The 22,677-nt window shown below is 42.1% G+C and overlaps 1 protein-coding gene across 3 annotated transcripts in view; it reads left to right on the top strand.

Moving 5' to 3' along the window:
• scube1 (signal peptide, CUB domain, EGF-like 1) overlaps positions 1-22,677 on the top strand; it is a 156,582-nt gene that overhangs the window by 91,080 nt on the left and 42,825 nt on the right. For 2 of the 3 annotated variants that reach the window (XM_036148941.1, XM_036148940.1), the window contains exons 7-8: positions 4,387-4,476; positions 18,074-18,190. In XM_036148941.1, the coding sequence (XP_036004834.1) occupies positions 4,387-4,476; positions 18,074-18,190 (207 nt within the window). The remainder of the gene's footprint in view (positions 1-4,386; positions 4,477-18,073; positions 18,191-22,677) is intronic. The other variant, XM_036148942.1, reaches the window with a different exon arrangement.

The following is a 22,677-nucleotide window of genomic DNA, read 5'->3' as shown; positions in this document are numbered from 1 at the left end:
AAGACATGTTCACCTGATGTTTAAGAGAAGACAGCGTCTGAGATCATCTGTTTTGTAGTAGCTGCTGTCTGGCTTTTCAGGGGAGGAGACAACAAAATCAATCACTTTCACTTCCTAAGAATTCATCAGTTTTGTGTATTACAAAATGAAGATTGGCCAGCCATAGACATGATATCGAAAAGACATCCTTTTGTCTTAATGTCCTCTGTTTCTCACGGTTTTTCTCTGGCCCTCACCACTGCAAGCCATGGCAAGTTTTGACTGCCGCTAACCCTTTTTCTTTTCAGCTCCTTTAAGGAAGTGGATCATCTCATCAAGGAAAGACTACAGTATGGAAGAAGAAAGAGCCTACATAACCTTTCTCTGACTCCCAGTGTCTGATGTCCACCGTTCTCTCTCTCTCTCTCCTTATCTCTTTCTTTTGATGAAAGAAGAGCCTCTCTGTAGTCCCAGGAACGCCCTTGGACCTACCTTAAGTCCCCAACCCTATTTTATCATTTCTACATATAGAGGCTATCCCTCCACTCCCTCTTTTTCTCCCTCTTCTTATCCTGGTGATAGTACCTGATTGCCTGTCTTGTCTAAACATTAATGTGCAAACCTATTTAGGGGTAAAAGAGGCACTATTTCTCAGTGCATTAGAGGACGTAACTTTGGGTTGGGGGGATTGAGGGTGTTGTGTTAGAATATGTGGATAAACAGACAACTCAATTGCAGCCTGATCTTAGATTATGCAAGCCTTACCTAAGGTCCCCCTCCAGTCCTCTCACTCTCTTGTCATTTGCCATCACCACGCCAATCCCAACCAAGACCTGTTGCAACCAACTTGCTGACAAGCAACTCCCAACTCGATGGTGGCATCCATTCCGCCATACCATTTACCGGCACCGCATAACTGAACAAAGAGGCAGGGGCTTGTGCTGTAATAATACATGTAATAATCGCCATTCCTACTGCATGTGTCCACTCCCATTTGTGCCATCATTCATTTGGTTCCCTCTTTCACTAATCCATCCATTTGTTGCTTGCCTTGTTAACCGGCTGCACCGGAGTCCCTGCGCTGCATTTGTATGGATTCCCTTGTCTCTTTCTCCCTGTTTTACCATTTCCCTTTTTAAATGTATATTTAAAGTTAAATTTTGTCGTTAGTGTTTCGTTTCAGTCCATTGGTTTTTACCATTTTCTTCCCTAGCTGTAGTAGTAGAGGGGTTTAACTCATTGTCCCACCTCATCCTGCATACAGCAGGGAAAATAAGTATGAAACACATCAATACAATTTTAACGGTGCTACATACATGAATTTCCCACTATATGTCTGTAACTACTCAAGTGATATGAGTCCCTTCTGCTGCTGCCTTATTCAGGGGTTGCCACAGCAAGTCAATACAACTTGCACTCAGACTTGGCAGAGTATTTACACCAGATTCCCTTTCTGACACAACCAAAATTCAAACAACTCAAGTAATCCATGCATTAAAAAAACAATAAATTTGTCCACAAATTAGGATATAATAAGGTGGAATAACACATTGTAATCGCATAAGACACACTTACTGAAATTTATTCAAAAGCATCTCTGCTAATGAGAAACTAGTTGCATACATTGCTCAGGTGTGATTTTGACCCATCCTTCTGTACAAATGGTCTTCATATCCTCATGGTTCTAGGGGTTACTTCTATGGGCGCCGATATGCTGCTCTTGCCATTGTTACATTTGATTCAAGTCAGTGAATGACTTGGCCATTATTGTTGCTTTATTATCTGCCATTGGAGTAAATAGAGCATTATCTTGCCTATGTGTTGGAGACCATATTTCCAATACCTGAAATTTATCTTAACATTGTAGTCAAGAAGTTGTCAGTAAATTTTTATTTTCATCAATTACATTACATTTTAACAGTGCAATATGTGATCAACAGTTCCGCACCATGATTTTCTTACCCTCAAACATCTTGTGTTTGAGCCATTCTTTCTCTAAACATGGTCTAGTGCAACAACAGACTGTGTTTGGTCATTGACTTGACCAAATGTTCTGTTAAAAGAAGCTTCACCAAGTTTTTCTTCAACAGTGGAGTCTTGTGTGGTGAACATTTATAGAGGGCACTGTGCATGGACATTTCAATGTGTAGCTGATAATTCCCAAATTTTTCTGAAGCACCCTATTATGGCCCTTTGTTTCTTGGACAGTTCTTCTCAGTAATTTGTTAGACTCCTCTGTCAGAATTTTTGTGAGAAGTGCCCTGTGATTGCTAGTTTATGGTCAAACACTGTTCTTATCACTTGCAGATTATAGCCCTAACAGCTCTCATTAGAACAAACAGATGTTTAGAATAATGTCTGTAACCAGTGAAATAGTTATTTGTGCTAATAATGTTCCAAAGGACTTGGTAGAGTACTTTGCTATTACCCATTATGAGATGCTCCTTTTAGCCTACTCTGATATTGAGAAACCTTTTTGTAGGCCATCAATCAGGGTTAAACTAGCTGCTATTTATTTGCATTGGTTGGTGCCAGAATGCTTCCTAATCACAGATTTTTGACACTTTTTTTGGCCTTTCATGCCTTTGTTCTCTTCAACATTTTAGTATTTATCTCATTCCGGTTTTTCACGTTACTTAAATTGAGGACAAATTAGTGTTGATCTCCTTGTATGTGTGGATTACTTGAGTTGCTCCCAACACCTGGTGTGAATTTCACTTCAACAGCCCCATTAGAGGTGTATTTACTATAAAAACTTTGGTCTGTTCAATACATATTTTTATCCACTGAAGGTCCCTAACAGAACTTACCTGTCTGCAGGCCTACAGCAATCTCCTAGTTCCAAAGACTGCTGGGACATTTCCCTTCCTGGACCTTTTAAAACCTGTCTCGCAAGCACACACACATACACACACTTACATTTTATCTCCCTCTCTGACAGATTTTTTTTCACACACTCCAGCCAGCAGACACTCAAGAGCTGGTATGCACAAGCTTTTGATTCAACAATCACACATTCACACAACCGCATTTCACCCAGTTAGCTGAGCACCAGAAAGCCTCCATTCATTGCAGAGTGTGCTTCATAGAATCCTTCACTTGCACTGGAGAAAAAGGTAGCAAGGTGGGGCAAGAGGAATGGAAGGACATTAATTGTGCCCAGTGGCTGGCCCCTTTCACCCCAACTCCATAAAACATCAAAGGCCTTTCTGCTTGGAGCAAGTGGTGCCCATTCATAGACTGATGCTAATTCAGGTCTTGATGATTGAAGCCCAGTTAAAGGCTGTCTCTTTCCCCCAGCCCCATCATCCAATGCAGGACATGCATGCCACTTTGGTTACAATCAGTCTGCTTACTCTTAATTGTACTGTTGCCATTTTTCCTCCACTGCTGCAGTCCAGCTTTTGGGAATGTGGTTTATAAAGCAATGACTGCTAAGAGCAGTTGTGATGTGATCTATAGACAAACAGGCAACCAGCACTGCCCCCAGACTACCCGCTCTTCTTTTTTAAGTTTCTCAGTCTATTTGCATGAACTCCATCCAAAACTTTCAGTGTGCTGCCACCCCCTTCTCATATAGCAATCATGCCCCCCCTCCCCAGCCCACTCCCCCACCTCCCCAGCCCACTCCCCCACCCCCTCCATTGTAGGTCATGGTGGGACTTCAAACTTTCTTCTTCTTCTCCCCCCCCACGAGTACTTTAATCCTCCTCAGTCATCTTATAATTTCTCTGTTCTTTGAGCACCCTCTCCATACTAATTGCCCTCTCACGCACTGCCCTTGCGCTCTTTCTCGCGTCATCGTGCAATTTTCTTTGCCCGTCTCCTTGCTCTTGTTCAAAGCAGCTTCTCTCTGAAATGTCGGACACTTCTCCTCCCCTTGTCTTTTTTTTCCCCCTTCCTTTTTCTTACATGTTAAACTGAGGAAATGATTGCCAGAAAAATGTTTGGCTGTGTGTTGTGGAACATTTAAACACCATCGCCGACAGCAAGATTATGATCTGAATCAAAATCCAAACGTTCACCCCAACCGATCCATTCCAAAAACACCCTCAAACCTTTAGAGTTTTTGTTAAAACTTTCCATGTTTTAAGCGTGGTACATTCTTCTTCCCCTCTCTACCTTTTTGCCTACCTACTGCTTCATTAAGCTACTTACTGACACTGATCAGTTTCATTTATTTTGTTTGGTTCTTTTGATTTGCTGCAGGAGAATGATCATTGATTGGGGATTAACACTCTAACAGGGATTTTGGTGCCTCTTCATCGCTTCTTGCTTCTTGGCTTTGGTTTTTTGTTTTGTTTTTTTGTTTTTGCTCAACGCCAAAGTTAGGGCTGAAGGTCTGGTCATTTGGGCTTCTCATTAACCTGCTGCTCACTGTTTGTCCCCTTGTCACTTGTGTTTTAGAGAAAGATGAGGCTGCAATTGAGAGCTCTGAGTTCAATGCCACGTCAGTAGCTGATGTGGACAAGCGGGTGAAACGGCGGCTACATATGGGTAACTCTTTTCTTCCTCTTTCTATGTGTTGCCATGCCGCTTGTGCTTGTATCCCCCCCTTCCGAGTTTACATCTCTCCGTTCCTCCTTGTTCTCCTCTTTCTATCTTTATCTTGTTGAAACATTTTCGTAAACCCTCTGGTGCACGCTGTGTCCACCCAAGAGTCCCTCGTCGGCACAACTGTAATCAAAACTGTTTGTGAAGAAGGACTAAAACAGATCATTATCCTTTACAACCTCTTTTACCTTAGTCGCCAAAGTATTGGTAGACTAATGATTTCCCAGCCACTAACACTACATCTTACTGCAAATGTTCTTTGTTGTAATGCCCTAATTTCTAACTTCCCACACTAGAAAAACACGACACTGCATATGCATATGCAACTCTCATTTTATGCGGTAGGTATTATTTAGTGGGTGTTTGGCAGTTTCAAAGGAAAACAATCACATGCTGTTCTCTTCTGGTTGCGCCTTCAAAAAAGCTTTGAACTTCAGTAACTTCAGTTACTAGTCTTGGTCCAGTCTGGTTTAGACTTAATTTGGGGGTATTTCCACAAGTCAACAATGACTCATGGAGTGTTTAAATTATTAAATTACAAATAAAGTGGTAGACCATCATTATGATTCCCAGATATACCTCTTGCCCCTTTAGTCTTTTTTTGTCAGTCTTCAAGAGATCTCTCATCTGTTTAAAGTTTTCTTCATGACTATAACCAACAGTAATACATGTGTACAAAAAAATTCTAGAGCTCCACATAAATTTGTTGTGTTTCTATAGACCCTTTTACTCTACAGTCTTCAGCAGAAACCAATAAAATGTTGATTTTAAGGACCTAACACCTATCTATGAAGTCTCATTCCTTTTCATTTTATCTCAATTACTGTTTTACTTGATATTCGATGACTCCCTCTAAGCTAAACAATGCCCTGCTGTTGTACAAGTGTGTGCTCTATCCTGGAAAATGTTTTTATAACCCTCTTAGTGCAGTAACTTGAGCGCAGTTGTACAAATCAGTCTGAAAATATAGTGTAATGAGATGCTAAAACAACAAAATGGCACAATCTTTGTTATACTATAATATTCACATATGGCACTAACCAGCCATATGTAAATTATATTTTAGATTTTTATTTTGAAGTAAAAAAGGAAGTAATCTGTGACCCTTTGACCCATTATGGTAACAGTGTCAGCTAATAAAGACATCTCATTGTGATGGGAAGAGAACACTTAACTTCATTTATTAAATACATGTTAGAAAGTAGGGCTGGTTGATGAGGACCAAAAATAGTATGCTGATATTTCTAAGCAGAGTCGATATATATTTATTTATTTATGTTTTTCTTTCCATAAAGTATTTGTAAAAAGACATCTCTAACTCAAAGCTTTATCCCAAATTTCTCACAGGCACATTTTTTAACAAACAGCTGTAGATAATTATGAGAAACAGCTGAAAATAACCTACATACATAAAAGCATAATCTTAACGCATCATAGACCCTCTAGTTACAAACAATATAGTCTCATCTTATATCTCTCTTAAAAATAAATCTCAATAATTTAAAAATCTTGATATATTGCCCAGCCATACTAGAAAGAAATGTCTACCATGTTTAAAGCTTTTATTTGGTAGCAATTTGGGTACCAGATGGAAAAAAGGAACAGTATTACTGACCATTCAGGCTATGATTTATGTGCCCTACATGTGGGGTAAGATAACTGTCAATATAAACGTATGCGTAGGTCTCTGGATTTGTAAATGTCAAAAAAACATGGATAAATCTAAGATTTGTATTTGTTCCTTGTTGTCAACTCCTAGATAACGTGTGAAAAGTTTAGAAGTTACAAATACAAGTTACAACTTTGCAAATATACAAGTACAGATCACAAATTTACAAGTACGAATCTACAACCCCCGATGAAGCTTTTACACACCCTATATCTTGGTGGCAATAATGACATGTTACAATAGATGTTTCATCTGTGAGAATGCATGTGTAATTTTTTTGTCTTCTTTCTCTTCTTCTTCTTGTTTAATGGTGGTTGGCGAAAAACCTTCAGGTGCTTTACCACTACCAACTGGTAAGGAGTGTAAAATAGCTTCATCAGGGGATGTAGCTTCGTACTCATAGATTTGTGATTTGTACTCATAGATTTGTGATTCGTAGTTGTAAAGTTGTGATTCATACTTGGAAATTTGTGATTCGTACTTGGAAATTTGTGATACTTACTCATAAATTCGTGATTTGTATTTGTATTTTTGAAAAGATGTAACTTTGTAACTGTCATGGTTTTAAGGTGTTTGGGTGAATCCAGAAACGGGGTCTCTCGCCCAGCTTGTTAAAACAAAGGGAGTAAGAGGGGAGACACCATAGCAAAATCTGAGCAGGCAGGGATCCAGGGAGCTGGTCTTCAATGCATGGAACCAACACAGGTGGGCAAATCCAAAAACACGACGAACTGGAGAAGACAGGAGACAAAGTTATATCCAAAATGGGGATTTCAAAAACTCACAGGTATGAAGTTTGGGTGACAAGTCTTTGGCCTAGGTATACCACAACGAGATAACACTCTGGCGTCTTCCAGCTGTCTGCGCACTCCTTTTAGGCTAGAGAAGACAGTCCTAATGAACCGCAGGTGCGGGTAACGCCTCTCCATCAACTACAGCCACCTGTGGAGCAGAATTAGTAGAGCACCCCTACTACACCGACGGGAGTCTACCATCCTGAGGATGCGTCAATCTTGACTGTCCAGGGTGGGTGGAGGGGGTTCGGCCGGAAGGCAAAATTCACTAGAAACCACGGACTTGATCTAGGAGACATGAAAAGTGGGATGGACACGGGGATGTGGTGGCAGGCAAAGACGGACGGACGTTGGGCTGATGATTCTCTCAATCTCGTATGGAACTGTGAATCGGGGAGCAAGCTTCTTGGCAGAGGGGTTGGTTAGGACGTCTCTGGAGGATAACCAAACCTTCTGACCGGGGCTGTTTTGGGGGGCAGGTACTCGATGACGGTTGGGAAACCCCCTGTTCTGCTCTGCGGTGTTGTGAAAAGCTATAACAGTAGACTTGCATGTTTCCTGACAGCGGTGGATGTACTGGTTAACAGAGTTGACCGGTATATGGAGTTCATCAGATGGTAGGAGAGGTGGTTGATAGCCTCAGGCTATTTCAAAGGGAGAGAGTCTGGTGGCAGAGGAAACGTGTGAATTAAGGGCATACTCAGCCCAAGGTAAAAACTTGTTCCAGTCAGAAGGGGACGAAGAAGTGAGACATCGAAGGGTGGTTTCGAGTTGTTGGTTCATTCGTTCTGTTTGACCATAAGGTTTGTGGATGATATCCGGAGGTGAGAGTGTAATGGGCACCGAGAGCAGAACAAAAGTGTCTCCAAACCAGAGAGACGAACTGGGGGCCTTGGTCAGAGAGGATGTCTGTGGGGATTCCGTGGAGTTTCAAAACGTGTTTGATGAGGAGTTGGGCGGTCTGCAAAGCATTGGGCAGTTTGCGGATGGGAATGAGGTGGCAGGACTTGGAAAACCGGTCAACGACTGTTAGCATAGGGGTCATGCCTTGTGAGAAGGGGAGTCCCATAATAAAGTCCAGAGCAATGTGAGACCAGGGGCGTTTGGGTATGGGGAGTGGATTAAGGAGTCCAGACGGTGGTTGGTTAGATGGTTGGTTTTGGGCGCAGACAGGACAGGCTCGAACGTATTCACGGACATCTTTACTCCATGAGGGCCACCAGAATCGACGAGACACCTGAGACTGGGTTCTATAAATTCCTGGATGAGCTGAGAATTTAGAGTCGTGACACCAGCGCAAAACTTCAGGATGGACAGATCTTGGAACATAGGTAAGACCTGCGGGGCCGGGGCCTGGGTCTGGGTCCAATAGCAAGGCCTGATTAATGCGGTCCTCGAGATCCGCAGAAGGGCTCCAAAGGTACATGTGGGAGGAAGGATAAGTGCTGGTTCCCTTTCATGTTTCTGGGGAGCAAACTGTCTGGAAAGAACGTCAGGTTTGATGTTTCTGGAACTGGGGCAGTAAGTTATGGAAAGGTTAAACCATGAGAAAAAAAGGGACCAGCGGGCTTGTCGAGGATTCAGACGTCGGGCAGACTGCACGTAGGCAAGATTCTTATGAGCAGTCCAGATAATAATGGGCTGCTCGGACACCTCCAGCCAGTGTCGCCACTGCTCTAAAGCTAGCTTATTTGGCCAGTAACTCCCGATCTCCCACATCATAATTTCATTCAGCTGGAGACAGCCGACGGGAAAAAAATGCACATGGGTGGAGTTTATGGTCTGAAGCGGCTTGCTGAGACAGAACAGCCCCAACCCCTGTGTCGGAAGCGTCGATCTCTAAGGCGAATTGTTTGGAAGGATTAGGGTGTAACAAAATGGGGGCTTGCGATAACCTGGCTTTCAGTTCCTTAAAAGAGGCATCCGCCTCTGGGCTCCAAATAAACAGAACCTTGTGAGATGTCAGGGCATGAAGGGGGGACGCGATCTGGCTGTAGTTCCTAGTAAATCTTCTGTAGAAGTTGGCGAATCCTAAAAAATGCTGCAGCTGCTTCCTAGAGTCAGGAGTCGGCCACTCAACTACTGCCTTGATCTTAATAGGATCATATTTACCTTGTCCACCCTCTAAGATTAGGCCGAGAAACGAAACTGATGATTTGTGAAATTCACACTTTTCAGCCTTGACAAACAGGCGGTTCTCGAGCAAGCATTGTAGAACTAGCCGGACATGTTGACGGTGCTGGACGGCGAAAAGATACACGTTCATAAAGTCCCATAGACATCGTTAACCAAAGCCTGAAACACGGACGGAGCAATACAAAGCCCAAAGGGCATGACTAGATATTCAAAATGCGCAAGTGGAGTCTTGAAGGCCGTCTTCCACTCATCCCCCTGGCGAAATTCGGACCAAGTGGTAAGCATTACGCAGGTCAAGTTATGTAAAAATGACCGCATCCTGGACTGGTTCTACGGCAGAAGACAAAAGGGGAAGTGGGTATTTTATTCTTAACAGTGATTTGGTTTAGCCCTCGGTAGTCGATACATGGACGGAGGGATCCATGTTTTTTACCCACAAAGAAAAACCCTGCGCCCAATGGAGAAGAGGAAGGACGAATTAACCTTGCTGCGAGGGACTCTCCAATGTATTTTTTGAACGCTTGACGTTCCGACCCCGAGATGTTATAGAGTCGGCTGGTGGGTAAAGGAGCCCCACATAACAGGTCAATGGCACAATCGTAAGGGCGGTGCGGAGGGAGCAAACAGGCCTTGCTCTTACTAAAAACCAAACGCAAGTCATGATAAATTTCAGGAACCAAGCTAAGGTCGATGGAGTCCTTCGTTTTAGGAGAAGGGTCTGATGGGTGGCAAATTGGCTGGGCTGACAGGAGACAGCGTGAGTGACAGCCGTCTAAAGCGGAAACCTGGAGTGGCGTGGACAAGGGAAGTATCTCAATCTGAGACTGTGTGACCAGTCCTTGGTCAATCAAATTAAAGTCGGAACCAGAATCTACTAACGCGGAAACACTAAGGTTATCCCTGGCTAAAACTAATGTTGCCGGGAGACAGAAACGAGACGGAACAGGTTCACAAGGAGACTTGGGGGATGAAACTCTACACCGGTCCGCTGTCCTCTCCACTACAGGCGACGGACCTGATCTTTTGGCCGCACCGGACAAGAATTTTATTGCAGTCCTGCAATAAAGACACTGAAAAACACTGTTGACGTTCCTCCTGGGTGAGGTGTACACGGCCAATCTGCATAGGCTTGGGGGGAGACGGCGATGTTACGGCGGGTCTAGAAGGATTAACCCCCTGCGCAGGTGGAAAGTAGACCGTATAGATCTTTCAGACCGCCCCCGGCCTCAGCTGCGTAAATGGGCGTCCATCCAAACAGCAAAGGCAACTAAACCCTCAAAGGTCTCAGGCTCTTCAATGCGGGCTAATTCATCCTTTAAAGTCTCGTCCAGAGCCTGAAAAAAGACTGCCTTTAACGGCCGAGCTTCCCATTCGGCGGCAGCAGCATAGGTGCGAAACTCCACTGCAAAATCAGAGACGTGGGGTCCGCGTTGCTTTACTGTCACATAAAAGGCACAACTGCTGTACAGGATCTAACTTGGCGGAAAATGCAGTTTTAAATTTGCTTAAGAATTCTTCAAACGTACAACCGAAAGATCTGCAGTCGGGGAAGCAAGCTTCAGCCCATCTAAGGGCTCTGCCGGTTAATAACCGCAACACAGAAGAAATCTTGACATGGTCTGCGGCAAAGGTGCGGGTGCGGGGAAAACTATTTAACACTAAAGCACATTGAAAAAGAAATCCTCCGCAATCTCCACTGTCCCTGGAGAACTTCTCGGGGCTCGGAGACGAGCCCTCAGAGACAGGTGAGGACTGATCGGTGGATTCAGCTGTCTGATCGCTAGGAGGTGGAATGCTAGGAGTCGCGGTGACTGGCTGACTGGATGCTGAAGTTAAAGCGGCAGTCAGCTGGCTAAGCTGAGCTGTTACAAACTGTAGCTGTTCTTGCGCCAAATTTACCACTAAGCCGAGAGCCTGTAATTGTTCCTGTTGGGCAGCAAGCTGCTGACCGAAAGTATCTGCTGGGTCAGGTTGGCCAGAGTGTTCTACTGTCATGGTTTTAAGGTGTTTGGCCCACATGCAGACACTGACGGAACACAGGAACAGTTTCTATGATGTTTATTTAAGGCTCAAAGGGAAAAGCACACGTTATGTGCAACAGGTGAGGTCGGAACGTCAGAGCGGGTTGACTGCGAGAAGAAAGAGGATTAATTAACACAAGTTGAACCAGGGGGAAAGTTCTCCAGAAGCTGCTGTGCTTATCGCTTCGTCGGGAGGACCTGTCCGGGGGGGATGAGTGGAAAAGGAGTTCAGTGACCATAACTCTCTGATGGAAGGAGATGGCTGAATGACGGGAGGGCTGACAGATGTTACGCAGGTGGGGAGCCCAAGCATTCCCACTGCGGCGGCAGGCAGGAGGAGCAGCTGGAAGAACCAGAGTGAGTCCGGAAGAACCAGGGTGAATCCACGAACGAGGGTCTCTCGCCCGGCTTGGTAAAACCAAGGGAGTAAGAGGGTAGACACCAGAGCAAAATCTGAGCAGGCAGGGATCCAGGGATCTTGTCTTCATTGCACAGAACCAACACAGGTGAGCAAATCCACGACAAACTGGAGAAGACAGGAGACAAAGTTAGATCCAAAACGGGGATTTCAAAAACTCACTGGTACGAAGTTTGGCTGACAGGTCTTTGGCCTAGGCATACCACAACGAGGTAACACTCTGGCGTCTTTAAGCTGTCTGCCCACTCCTTTTAAGCCAGAGAAGACTGTCCTAATGAACCGCAGGTGCGGGCAACCCACTCCGTCAACTACAGCCACCTGTGGAGCAGAATTAGTAGAGCACGGAATCACAGAATCCTGACAGTAACTTGTATTTGTAACTTCTAATTTTGTATGCTCATAAATTAAACATCTTATTTCCTGTATGTATGAGTTGACAACCCTAAAGGAATCATTTGCTTTGGAACTTCCTATTGGCAGTACACTAAAAGAGATCCTTTGTAGAGCAATTTATTTATTCTTGTTTTAAACATGTCCTATCTGGCAGTGTAGCACTCGGAATTGCTTTCTTAGAGCTAAAGAGAGCCCAACAGATTTACTTTCACAGGTGGAGCCTTACTGCTTCCGTTATAGTGCTATACTTAACATGTATGCAAAGCTTTACTGGAAATTATTTTGGGTATATTTAAAATTCAGTGGACACAGAAAGGAAAAGGTTAAAAGAAGGAAAGGGAGATAAAAATGTGAGGCAAAATGTTACAAGGGAGAAAAGGTGACAAAAGTAAAGCAGAGAAAAATGAATGCAAGATAACATCCTTGGAGTCTGATTTTACACCTTCAGAAAGAGATGTGGAAAGAACAACAAAACAAACAAAAAAGTATCACATGTATAACCAAACACCACCTTTTGATAACACCACTGAAAAATGCAGTATAATTTAATACAAGATGTATTTAGTGACAGCCAAAGCTAACTTTAGGGTTTATCTTTATAGAAGTGCATCTATAAGCACCTAGATCCAAACACCTGTTGGCATTTGTTAGAGTGTGCTTGTATATGTATAAGGTTTGTTCATTAAAAAATGCTCAATAGTGGTTGTGAGGAGCTGAAGACCCGTAGTCCCGAGGGACTACGGCCAGACATCTTAAAGAGCCCCCAGAGCACTGGAGCCAAGAAGGACCAACACAGGAATAACTGCAACTGCGCCCCCAGCAGCCACCACCTAAAAATGTTATAGATGAAAGTGTCTAAGTTGTACAATAAAATTGGGGCAAAGGTCGGAAACTGCGGGAACAGTCGATGAGTCATGTGAGGCAGATGTTCGCAATGTCAGAACTTATTCATTTCCATCTCCCGTTTTCCGCATTGACTCTTGTTTGCAAAAGTCAAAGTCCTCTCCAAGCGAGCATCGAAACTTTTGTTTGGCAAAACTAAGGAAGTTATTTTGAACTTTGCCATTTCCATCAATCTTTTCTAATGTGATAATTTTAAATGAGCATTAACAAACGTTGAAGTAAATGTGGCTAGTGTATAGAACATGATATTGTGTATAATTTTGTCTCACGGGCTGGATGAATCATTACACCCTTACTTTGAAGTTTGTTATGCAACACACTCACAGAGATGGTTTTTCCATCAAAAAGGTTCCGGTGCTAAACTGTTGGCAGCAATTGCACCAGTTGATTTTGTTTCCACGACTGAATCACATAGTCAGTCACCATTAAATTGGTCCCATTTTGGCAACAACTGGGCCTGATGAAAGAAGTCCTGTCAGGACCTTGGGAAGGACTCATGGAGAACACCAGTCACTTAAAATGTTGTGAGCACCATGTTTAGAACTTGCAAGATAATGTTAGACAAAATCCCTCAAAACAGACCATAAACATTAAGTAAACGTTGGGTAAGGCTGGTGTATAATGAGCTCACTGTTTCTCTTCTTCTTCCTTGTTATTTTAGGTTAAGGATGTCCAGATCAGGATGTCAATTAAAAATATGCATTAACAATGCTGTGTTTGAACAACACGTTACATTTAGTCCATAATAACACCAACAACAATACAGTTCAGGTTGTTTCAGTGTATTTAAGAAGCAACAAATATTTTTATATATAGTTTTATTTGGACAGTTTTGTATTTCCAAACTAACAATATATAATTTATCACATACAGATACACTCTTCAGTAAACTCAAATGTTGCTCCTACTTGTATTTTTTTTATATGGAACAGTTTTGTGTTGCTGTTAGGCTAATGCTACCCTAATAGCAATTTTATTATCTGTTTTCATAAGAGTCATGATTTATGCTTGTATATTCCAATAGAGTTCCAAATTGTCCTTCTGCTTCATAAACTTATTACATTATTTTTAGTGCCATAACTTTTAATTGCGAGTGTTTCTGCTGCTGTCAGTGCCACATTGACAGCTGTTAGAAGAAATCTATGCAGGGTAGTCTCTATGACTACACAGACAGACACAGATAGATTGAAAAGATTAAGAAACAAGCAACCACTGCCTATAATCTAGATTTGGAAGTCATGCATATTAAAATTGGTAATGATTTTTGTTGATGTTCACCATGCAAATCGGGCCCATGTGGCTTACAGGGTATGTGGCTGACATAGAAACACAGACAGTACAACAACAGTACAACTTAGACAGATTTAGAGCTCCTTTTCAACCAAAACCACCTAATGTGCTAATAGATTCAGTAAGCCCAAAATGCAAAAATTCTGGTTGAATGAAAAAAGTTATTAAATCTAAATCTGCGAGGAGTATGCATAACATGGGGCTTTATTATTTAACACAGGCATATAACTCTGTTTCCTTACAGTACACTATGAGTAGGCTAGATGATACAAAAAAAATTTAAATTCTCAGTTGTCAAAGTAGGTACAAAACTTCTTCCTCGTAGGTGTAAATAAACCATTTTGTTGTTGTGAAACATATAGTGGCAGACGAAAGGGTGCAAAATGCCCCCCTGATGGTTATGTATTGCTATATAAAACCCATGGTCAACAGTCATTTCAAACAAAGCTGCCAAAACAGTGAGCGATGAACTGGTGATGGCTGAAATGACCAGCACCCATGAAAAACACATTCTCTTTGGTAGCTACTAAGCGTGCTTAAAGCAGTTGTCTTCATTATTTTCTAATAATCGAGTTCAACTAGACTCATTACAAAAGCTCTAACATTTTTGTCAAATAGTTTTACAAACTATTTTACACCTAAAACAATTTTTTCCCGCAGGGGCGCAAACCAGGCAGAAAATTGGTTTTACTAAATATAAATGTTAGGGCCAGTTATGATCAGCATTAAATATTTAAACACAGGCGGAAGGAGTCTTTTTCTGTCGTTTTGCATCTATTTTTTGTGTGTGTTGTAGTCTGACATCAGGGAGCTTGTGTATCCCTTTGTGAAATACAACAAAAGTAGAAATATCCCCAGTAATCACATGGGCAGTGGGGATCAGAATACCTCATGTCCACTCAGTAATAGAAATGAAGAACAAGACGATGACTGAAATGGTTAATCCTCTCTGTCCACATAGTGCAATTTATTCATGAAGCCACACAGACCACCTCTGGCCACTGCACTGCCTTTTTATGTCTGTTTCATTAGCCTATATACGTAAACACGGCTTCTGTTGCCATTAAATATTGTCTGCAACTTAGCTTGAATTTGGAAGGCAACTCAGAACTGCTCTCTAGTGGCTACATTGCCTAACAATCCCATCAACTTAACAAAGAAATTTAAAGCATTGAAGTAGTAGCTCTCAGTTTCAAAAAGCTTGGTGACCCCTGATCTAGACTTAACAAGACAGAGATAGGACATCTTTTACTTAATTTACAACATTGAATGGATACCAATTTAGTGTAAAAGGTTTGTATGTTTCCGATAATAAAAACACATTTTTTCCCCATTATAGGGTCCACTTCAAAATCAGCCTCAGACTATAGGAAATATTTTGGTAAAGAGGCTTGAAAAAGGGGGCTGAGGATGGTGTGAGAGGCTTGTCCAGCACATCAATCAGGCCTGGCGGTTTGTCTCTGTTCCTAGGCTTAGTTTAGCCCTGGGGCTTGGATGGGCGTGGCCCACAGAAAGGGGCTCTGCAGGACTGAGCTCACCTCAGCTAATGATAGGGTCCACTGTACTCAATATAAATCACTTTGACCCATAAACACCCTCTACACACCCCAGAAATCTACACACTCACCTTTAGTCCCACATGGAAAGTCTTATTGATTATATACGCCTGTTTCGGCATGTAGACCCAAACATGATGTATACTCTAACACACACATAGACACAGTTGTCTATGTTGGAAAAGGGGACAAGGTGGTGGTAGTACCCTACAGCACCTAGCAGACAGACTGCCAAGATGATGGAGTGCCTTTCCTGCCTCCTTTTTGCAATATCTTTCTCCAGCCATCATCTAGGAACTGCCGTTGCCTTTATTCTGGAAAAGTTTGACATTTACAATACTTTAGCAATGTGGTCTCTCTTAGCTTCAACAGATGACCCACGGAAACTAGAAATTAGAGATTAAGGGCAATTGATATGAGACGGATTTTTGAGGGTTGCATGAGCAAACTCAAACCTGTCTTTAAACACTAGTCTAGTTGGCTTACCTGTTGTGCTGCTTTCTGATCAGTTCTGTGCTACTGCATGAACTTCTAACAATGGACACGTTTCCACCCTAAGTGTACTTTTTCGTATTTTTCTTCTTCATTTCATGTAAGCACATGCCGTCTTGACATTTTAATTGAACTGTGCCAACCCTTTTGGGATACATCGCCAACTAACACGCTGCTGTTATTCCGCAGCAGCCCTCTAAATTCCAAAAAGATCATCCTAAGGGACTGGATTTGGAAACTAGATTTTGTGATTGTATGTTTTGAATCTGACAGTTGATGAGAAAATGTAAAACGTATGTTCCAACTGGGATTTTTTTTTCTTAAATAAACACGGTCAAACCCACCAAAAGCAGAGCAGTTACTAAGAAAAACCTCTTTATAAAGGTGTAGCTTTAATTAATCCCTTTCAACAAACATGAGTCAATGTCAAATTTCGGCCTCCTCAGCGATTCTCGAGGCCCATTGGGTAGGGGTTGACTGAGCTTAGCTAAAGCAACAGTAGCTTAGTAGCTAAGCTAGAGTTACCAGGAGCATGTGTTTGTTTTAGGACCAGCTTAGGCAATATTCACAAGTCCCAGCAAACCTTATCTGCACCATGTACAAGAACATTTTTCAGGAGAAAAACATACCAGCTGAGTATGATCCACACTTACAGCACTCATTGAACCAGCTCTATTTCCCCCCCATCTTACCTTAACTTTCCTTTTTGTTGTGTGAGCTAACTGACTCTTTTTTTTTTTTTTTTTTTTTTTTTTATTATTTAGAAGCAGGACCCACCTTTGGTCCAAAGAAATCTTCACCCTGACTTGTCAGCACAATATCATGTGTTGTTAAATAATTTGCTGTCAACGAGAAATTCCATTTGACTTTCTGTGAACAGCGCAAGGGATTGTGGGATGCCATCTGTAGGATTTGCACTCAGCTTATGTAGAATGAGTCCAAAGAAGGGCCATATGCATCTCCACTGATCCCACCCACCCAGGCAATGCGCCGTTTGCCCCTCTCCTACCAGGTAAACGCTTCAGAAGCCTCAAAGCTAAAACAAATAAACTTAGAAACAGCTTCTTCCCCAGAGCTGTGAGGGCAATTGCCCCCTGATGGGAGACTGCAGTCCAACATGTTAAAATGCCCTCCACTGTTACTAGCCCATCATACGTAACAATCACTTTAGTGTTATTGCCTACTTGCACACTATTATGTCAGAATATCTAAATGCACCTCTCTGTAAATGAAGCCTCAAATCACTGCACAAAAGCACCTTATTAGCTCATTATCTGTTATCTGTGACTCATGAAGGACAATTAGTTCATATAACGTGGCTCTACCCCTCGCAAAGGGACTGATATCAAAGCCCTCAGACTCTGATACAAACTTTTGAATCTTCATCTTTTTAATTTTTTTTTTATCTTTTGAACAGTACAATGTGAACCCCCCCCCCCCCCACCCCCCACCCCCCACTGTAACCGTTGTTCATTGCCTGGTTGTTTGTTTGTTTGTCACTTTTGTGTACTCTTAGCTGGATTGGCGAAATGAAATTTCACCACGGTAACACGCGGTGACAATAAAGAATCTTTGAGTGTAAAGGCATTGTATTCATCTTTATTAGACAAATGGAATGTCTCTGTACGTACACACTGGGACATTTTGACATTTCCTCATCTCTGTGTTGACAAAGCTATATGAGGAACCCTATCAGAATATCATGACATCCCACTGTGTGGTGGTTTGTGTATTCTTGCTTTGTCACCTCACATATCACCACCAGTTCTAATAGCTACACAATGCGTTGGTAGTACGTACATGAAAATCAACTGAGTGCATGAACAGGTCATTTGTCTTCCTCCATCTCTCTCTTCAATCCTTTATAGAGAGCTGTGCTGTAAACAACGGCGGCTGCGACAGGACCTGCAAAGACACAGCCACAGGGGTACGCTGCAGCTGTCCAGTGGGGTTCACCCTGCAGCCTGATGGCAAAACCTGCAAAGGTCAGTAAAGACAGCTTAATATATTTTTATAGACTTTTTAAAGGGATCTATCTCGCGTGAGTTCATGTCTGAGTTCTGTTGAACCAATCCCTGAGCCCAGCACCTACCTAACCTCCACCTGCCTGGCTGCAACTGGCTTCAGCTGCAGCCATTGGAACTGATGTTGCTTGTTGATGTTGCTTTTGCTTTAGTGCATTTTTCCATTTACAACAGCCTGGCAGTGACGTCAATGATGGTGGTATGTGGGTAAAAAGCCACCTTAACATATCAAACAGATCAGTAAGGGATCTTGGCTTTCCTCTAAATAAGCACCTGAATGAGGTTAAATCATGGGTGACCCTCTCAGAGGGGGACATTATAGCAATGCAAAGGCTGTGGAATTGATTTTTGTGTCTAAGATTAGTCAAAAGCAAGTATTTAGTCTGAAATTATTCCAAAAACTGTCTTTAAAATCCTTATATTTTAAATACACAATTGTAACTTCTCTTACAGTGACCAGAACTGAATAGCCAATTTATGATCTTTGGTGTGGTGATTAACTAGCCCTAGTCTGCATTTTGGCAGTCCAAAAAAAAAAAAAAAAACCCAACCAAGATTATCTTATTCTACATTTCAAAACATAAAAAAAAAAAAAAAAACGAGACTTAAAACATGTAAAAGATGCAACCCCAGACAAATTTGCTGGGAATTATGTGCTATAAATGGCATAAGAACCTCTATAAAGCTACCAAAATAATTTAAAAGCAGGGTTTTTGAGCAGTTTGCTCATATGGATCATGCACAATGGCATGATAACACAATACCAGTACACCATCTAAGACTTGTGAAGAAAATAGCTTTTGCCCAACAACTTTGGATTCCTTCACTCCGCAATGACAAAAAAATATACACAGTTGGAAAACATTTTTGGACTGTCCCAAACTAAGCTGAGTGGATGTCTTAGGTTCACATAGTTGAAACTTGCCCTAAGCCAAACTACTGTATAAGTTGAAAACTGATCCTAACCCTCATAATAACTTAGAAATCGGAGTCATGTGCTGAAATTGACCCTTAACTCTTGTGATTGAGTCAGCAATGCATTTGGTCAAAGTATCCAGTTCGAAAGAGCACTTAAAAGCTGTTTAGAAATTCCTATGTTGACTAAAATTATAAGTGATACATGTAATTTCCTTTAGTTGTGCTGATTGTGGTGATAAATCAAGTCTTCTTTAATGAAAACCTCAGACACCCTTGGAAAATATCCAGTTTGTTTTCAAGAGGGGACAAAGAAATAGGCTCTCATCCTTCATTTCTGATAGCCAGCATTGGCTGGACATTTACAGTAAATTCATTCATTCATTGCTACCTCTGGATCCGGCTCTTTCCCTCCTCTACTCAACCACGTGTCCCAGACTTGTTCTTAGACACAGTTAGTAGTAGTCACCATGACTACTGGACATGTTTGTCATGTGACAGCAGTGCTGTTTGCTAAGCAGTACTAATAGGACGTGTGTGCGCCTATACATTCTATGAGAGAGAGAGAGAGAGAGCGAGAGAGAGAGAGAGAGAGAGAGAGAGAGAGAGAGAGAGAGAGAGAGCGAGCGAGAGCGAGCGAGAGCGAGAGCGAGAGCGAGAGCGAGAGCGAGAGCGAGAGCGAGAGAGAGAGAGAGAGAGAGAGAGAGAGTGTTAGGTAGTCTGAGAATGTGGCATGTAGGTGTGTGAAACCTTGGAGCCAGAGCTGTCTCAGGGCTGCCAGGCAGACGACGCGTCTGCAAACTTTGAGATGTTTGAGCAGAGAGGCCCACGCTGTCCCATTTCTCCCTGCCCCCCCCCTCCCAACCAACATGACCGCAGTCATACAAACAGCACCATCCAGCTGCAGAGTGTGTGAATACAGCTCTCCAGCAATGAATATAGAGTTATTGCCAAACATCTTTGCATACACACAAAGGTTTTAGTTTACAAAATGACCCGATTTTGTTAGGATGCTTCAGTTTTTTAGTGGTCTAATATGTGTTTTCTTGTGTTAGCAATGTGCACCATTAAGTAAAAGAAAGCAGTCGTTATCAAATGACCTCAAATGTGGCGCAACAGATGCTAAGGGTATTGTAGTTTTTCGAACTGCTCCATGGTTTATCATGAACATCAAAGTGAGAGGTGCAATGGCAGTAAAGAAGGCTTCAAGAGTGTCCAGTAATTGCCAGGCGGGTTTGATATGAAAGGGGAGTGTCCAACAGACTCATATTGCCACCAGTGCAGAGCTTGTTCAACACTTCATCTGCACACACAGTGAGTTTTCAACGACGGTTCTACCACCATAAGCCCTAAAGTAGACACCTCTGTCCAAGAAAAACTTTGAGGATAGATTGATTTTTTTCTGAAGTGCAAGGAGGAAGAGCAAAAGTCTGGTTTAAAGTTATTGCACCAGTCTTTTGCTGAGGTTATAGTGCGGTAAAAATAAATGGGTGCAGAAAAATATTAATAGAGCAACTTGATCTAACTTTTTGATCCAAGCCAGAATTTGGAGAATTTGCAATGGCATACCAGTGCCTAGCAAACTCCCTCATACAAGTGCAGCTAAAATAAATTGAATATTGTTAAAGAAATTCAGTATTTTTTTAACTCATTTCAGAAAGTTAAATTAATGTACTAGATTCATTTCACCTTTGATCATTTGATTCTTGTAATTTGAATGATTATGGCTGAGAGATTATGAATACCTAAAATTCATTGTCATTTTGAAAATTGGAATATTGTGAAAAATGATAGCATATTCATAGAAAGTTGTGCAAAAGGGAAATGTTTGGTAGCAAAAGGTTGCACCAGCAACAAAGAGAACGCCAGCCTTAAGAGGATTGTAAAGAACAATCCAGTCAACAATTTGGGAGAACTTCACAAGGAGTGAACTGAGTCTGGAGTCACCAAGAGCTGCAATACCCAGACAAATTCTGCATATAAATATAATACAAATAATACAAATAATAAAATATGGCATTCTTCATGTTAAGAATCCACATCACTTAAAGTGCAAAATGAAGTTTCCATAGTCAGTGAAGATCTGAGGTGCCGTGTCATCTGCTGGTGACACGGCACGGCATTTTTGAGCACGTCATGATTCCTTCTGCTGACAAGCTTTATGGAAATGCTGATTTTATTTCCCAGCAGGACTTGATACTGGCCCACTCTGCCAAAGGTACCAAAAACTGGTTCAGTGACCATAGTGTTACTGTGCTTTATGAGCCAGCAAACTGGCCTCACCTGAATGCCACAGAGAATCTTTGGAGTATTGCCAAGAGAAAGATGAGAGACACAAGACTCAACAATACAGATACCTGGAGGCTGCTATCAAAGCAACTTGGGCTTCCTGAGCACCTCAGCAGAACCACAGGCCGATGGCTTCCATGTCATACTCAAAGCTGTAATTCATGCAAAAGGAAGCCCAACCAGTGTTGATTGCAAAGAAATGAACATACCCTTCAGAAGCATGACAGTCTGTTTAAGATATCATTTTCATTGATCTTATGTAATATTTTTGATTGTCTAAAACAATAAACAATGCATTTTCAATTTAATTCAATTCAGGTTTATTTATATAGCACCAATTCACAACACACGTCATCTCAAGGCACTTTACAAAGTCAAATTCAATCAAATCACACAGACAGATTGGTCAAAAGGTTTCCTCTCTAAGGAAACCCAGCAGGCTGCATCAAGTCTTGACAAGCTGCATTTACTCCTCCAGAAGAAGCATTGAACCACAGGGGAGAGTCGTCTGCGTTGTTAATGGCTTTGAAGCAATCCTTCATTTTGAGCATGCATGAAGCGACAGTGGAGAGGAAAACCCCCCCCCTTTAACAGTGAGGAAAGCCTCCGGCAGAACCAGGCTCAGTGTGAACAGTCATATGGCAAAACCAACTGGGGGTTAAAGAAGGGGGATGCTACTCTATGAAGCATATTATATGTGATGTCCACAAGTTCTTCCCATGAAAATGTTCAAGTCAGCATTAGCAGGGTACATTGTACATCCCCCCTTTACATCATTTTGAATAACTCATCCAAGGACAAGGGCAACTCTTTTGAAGACAGATATTTGTCCATCTTAGACAGGGAAGACATTTTAAGAGATGAGTGAAATAAATAGTCTACGTTAAACAAGAAAGCCAACACCAATCAGAGCAGGGGTCCTGTGATGTCATTGTTTTAACACCTACTCTGCAGCCCACACTTGTCTCCCCCTGGTGGGTTTTCAGTTATTCACACTTGGGGACATGTTACCAAAACAACTCACGTGGCTTTGTTAGGGACATGTCTGGTTCTTCAGGTGACAACAACTCAAACATTGAGCTAATTAGAGGGTATGGCCAGTGACCCATGAGTCCTAATTGCCCCATTAGTGGCCGTAATGGCTCTATTAATGTGATTGCTCAAAATACACATTATAAGGCTGTTACTGTAAACTATGTTCAGAGCTGAAGAAACCTTTTGGATAAGAGGTATAATCTCTACAA

The sequence above is a fragment of the Fundulus heteroclitus genome, chromosome 17 (assembly GCF_011125445.2).
Source record: "Fundulus heteroclitus isolate FHET01 chromosome 17, MU-UCD_Fhet_4.1, whole genome shotgun sequence".
Taxonomy (NCBI): Eukaryota; Metazoa; Chordata; class Actinopteri; order Cyprinodontiformes; family Fundulidae; genus Fundulus; species Fundulus heteroclitus.
Note: the sequence above shows the minus strand (reverse complement) of the source record. Positions and strands in the feature narration are given on the sequence as shown.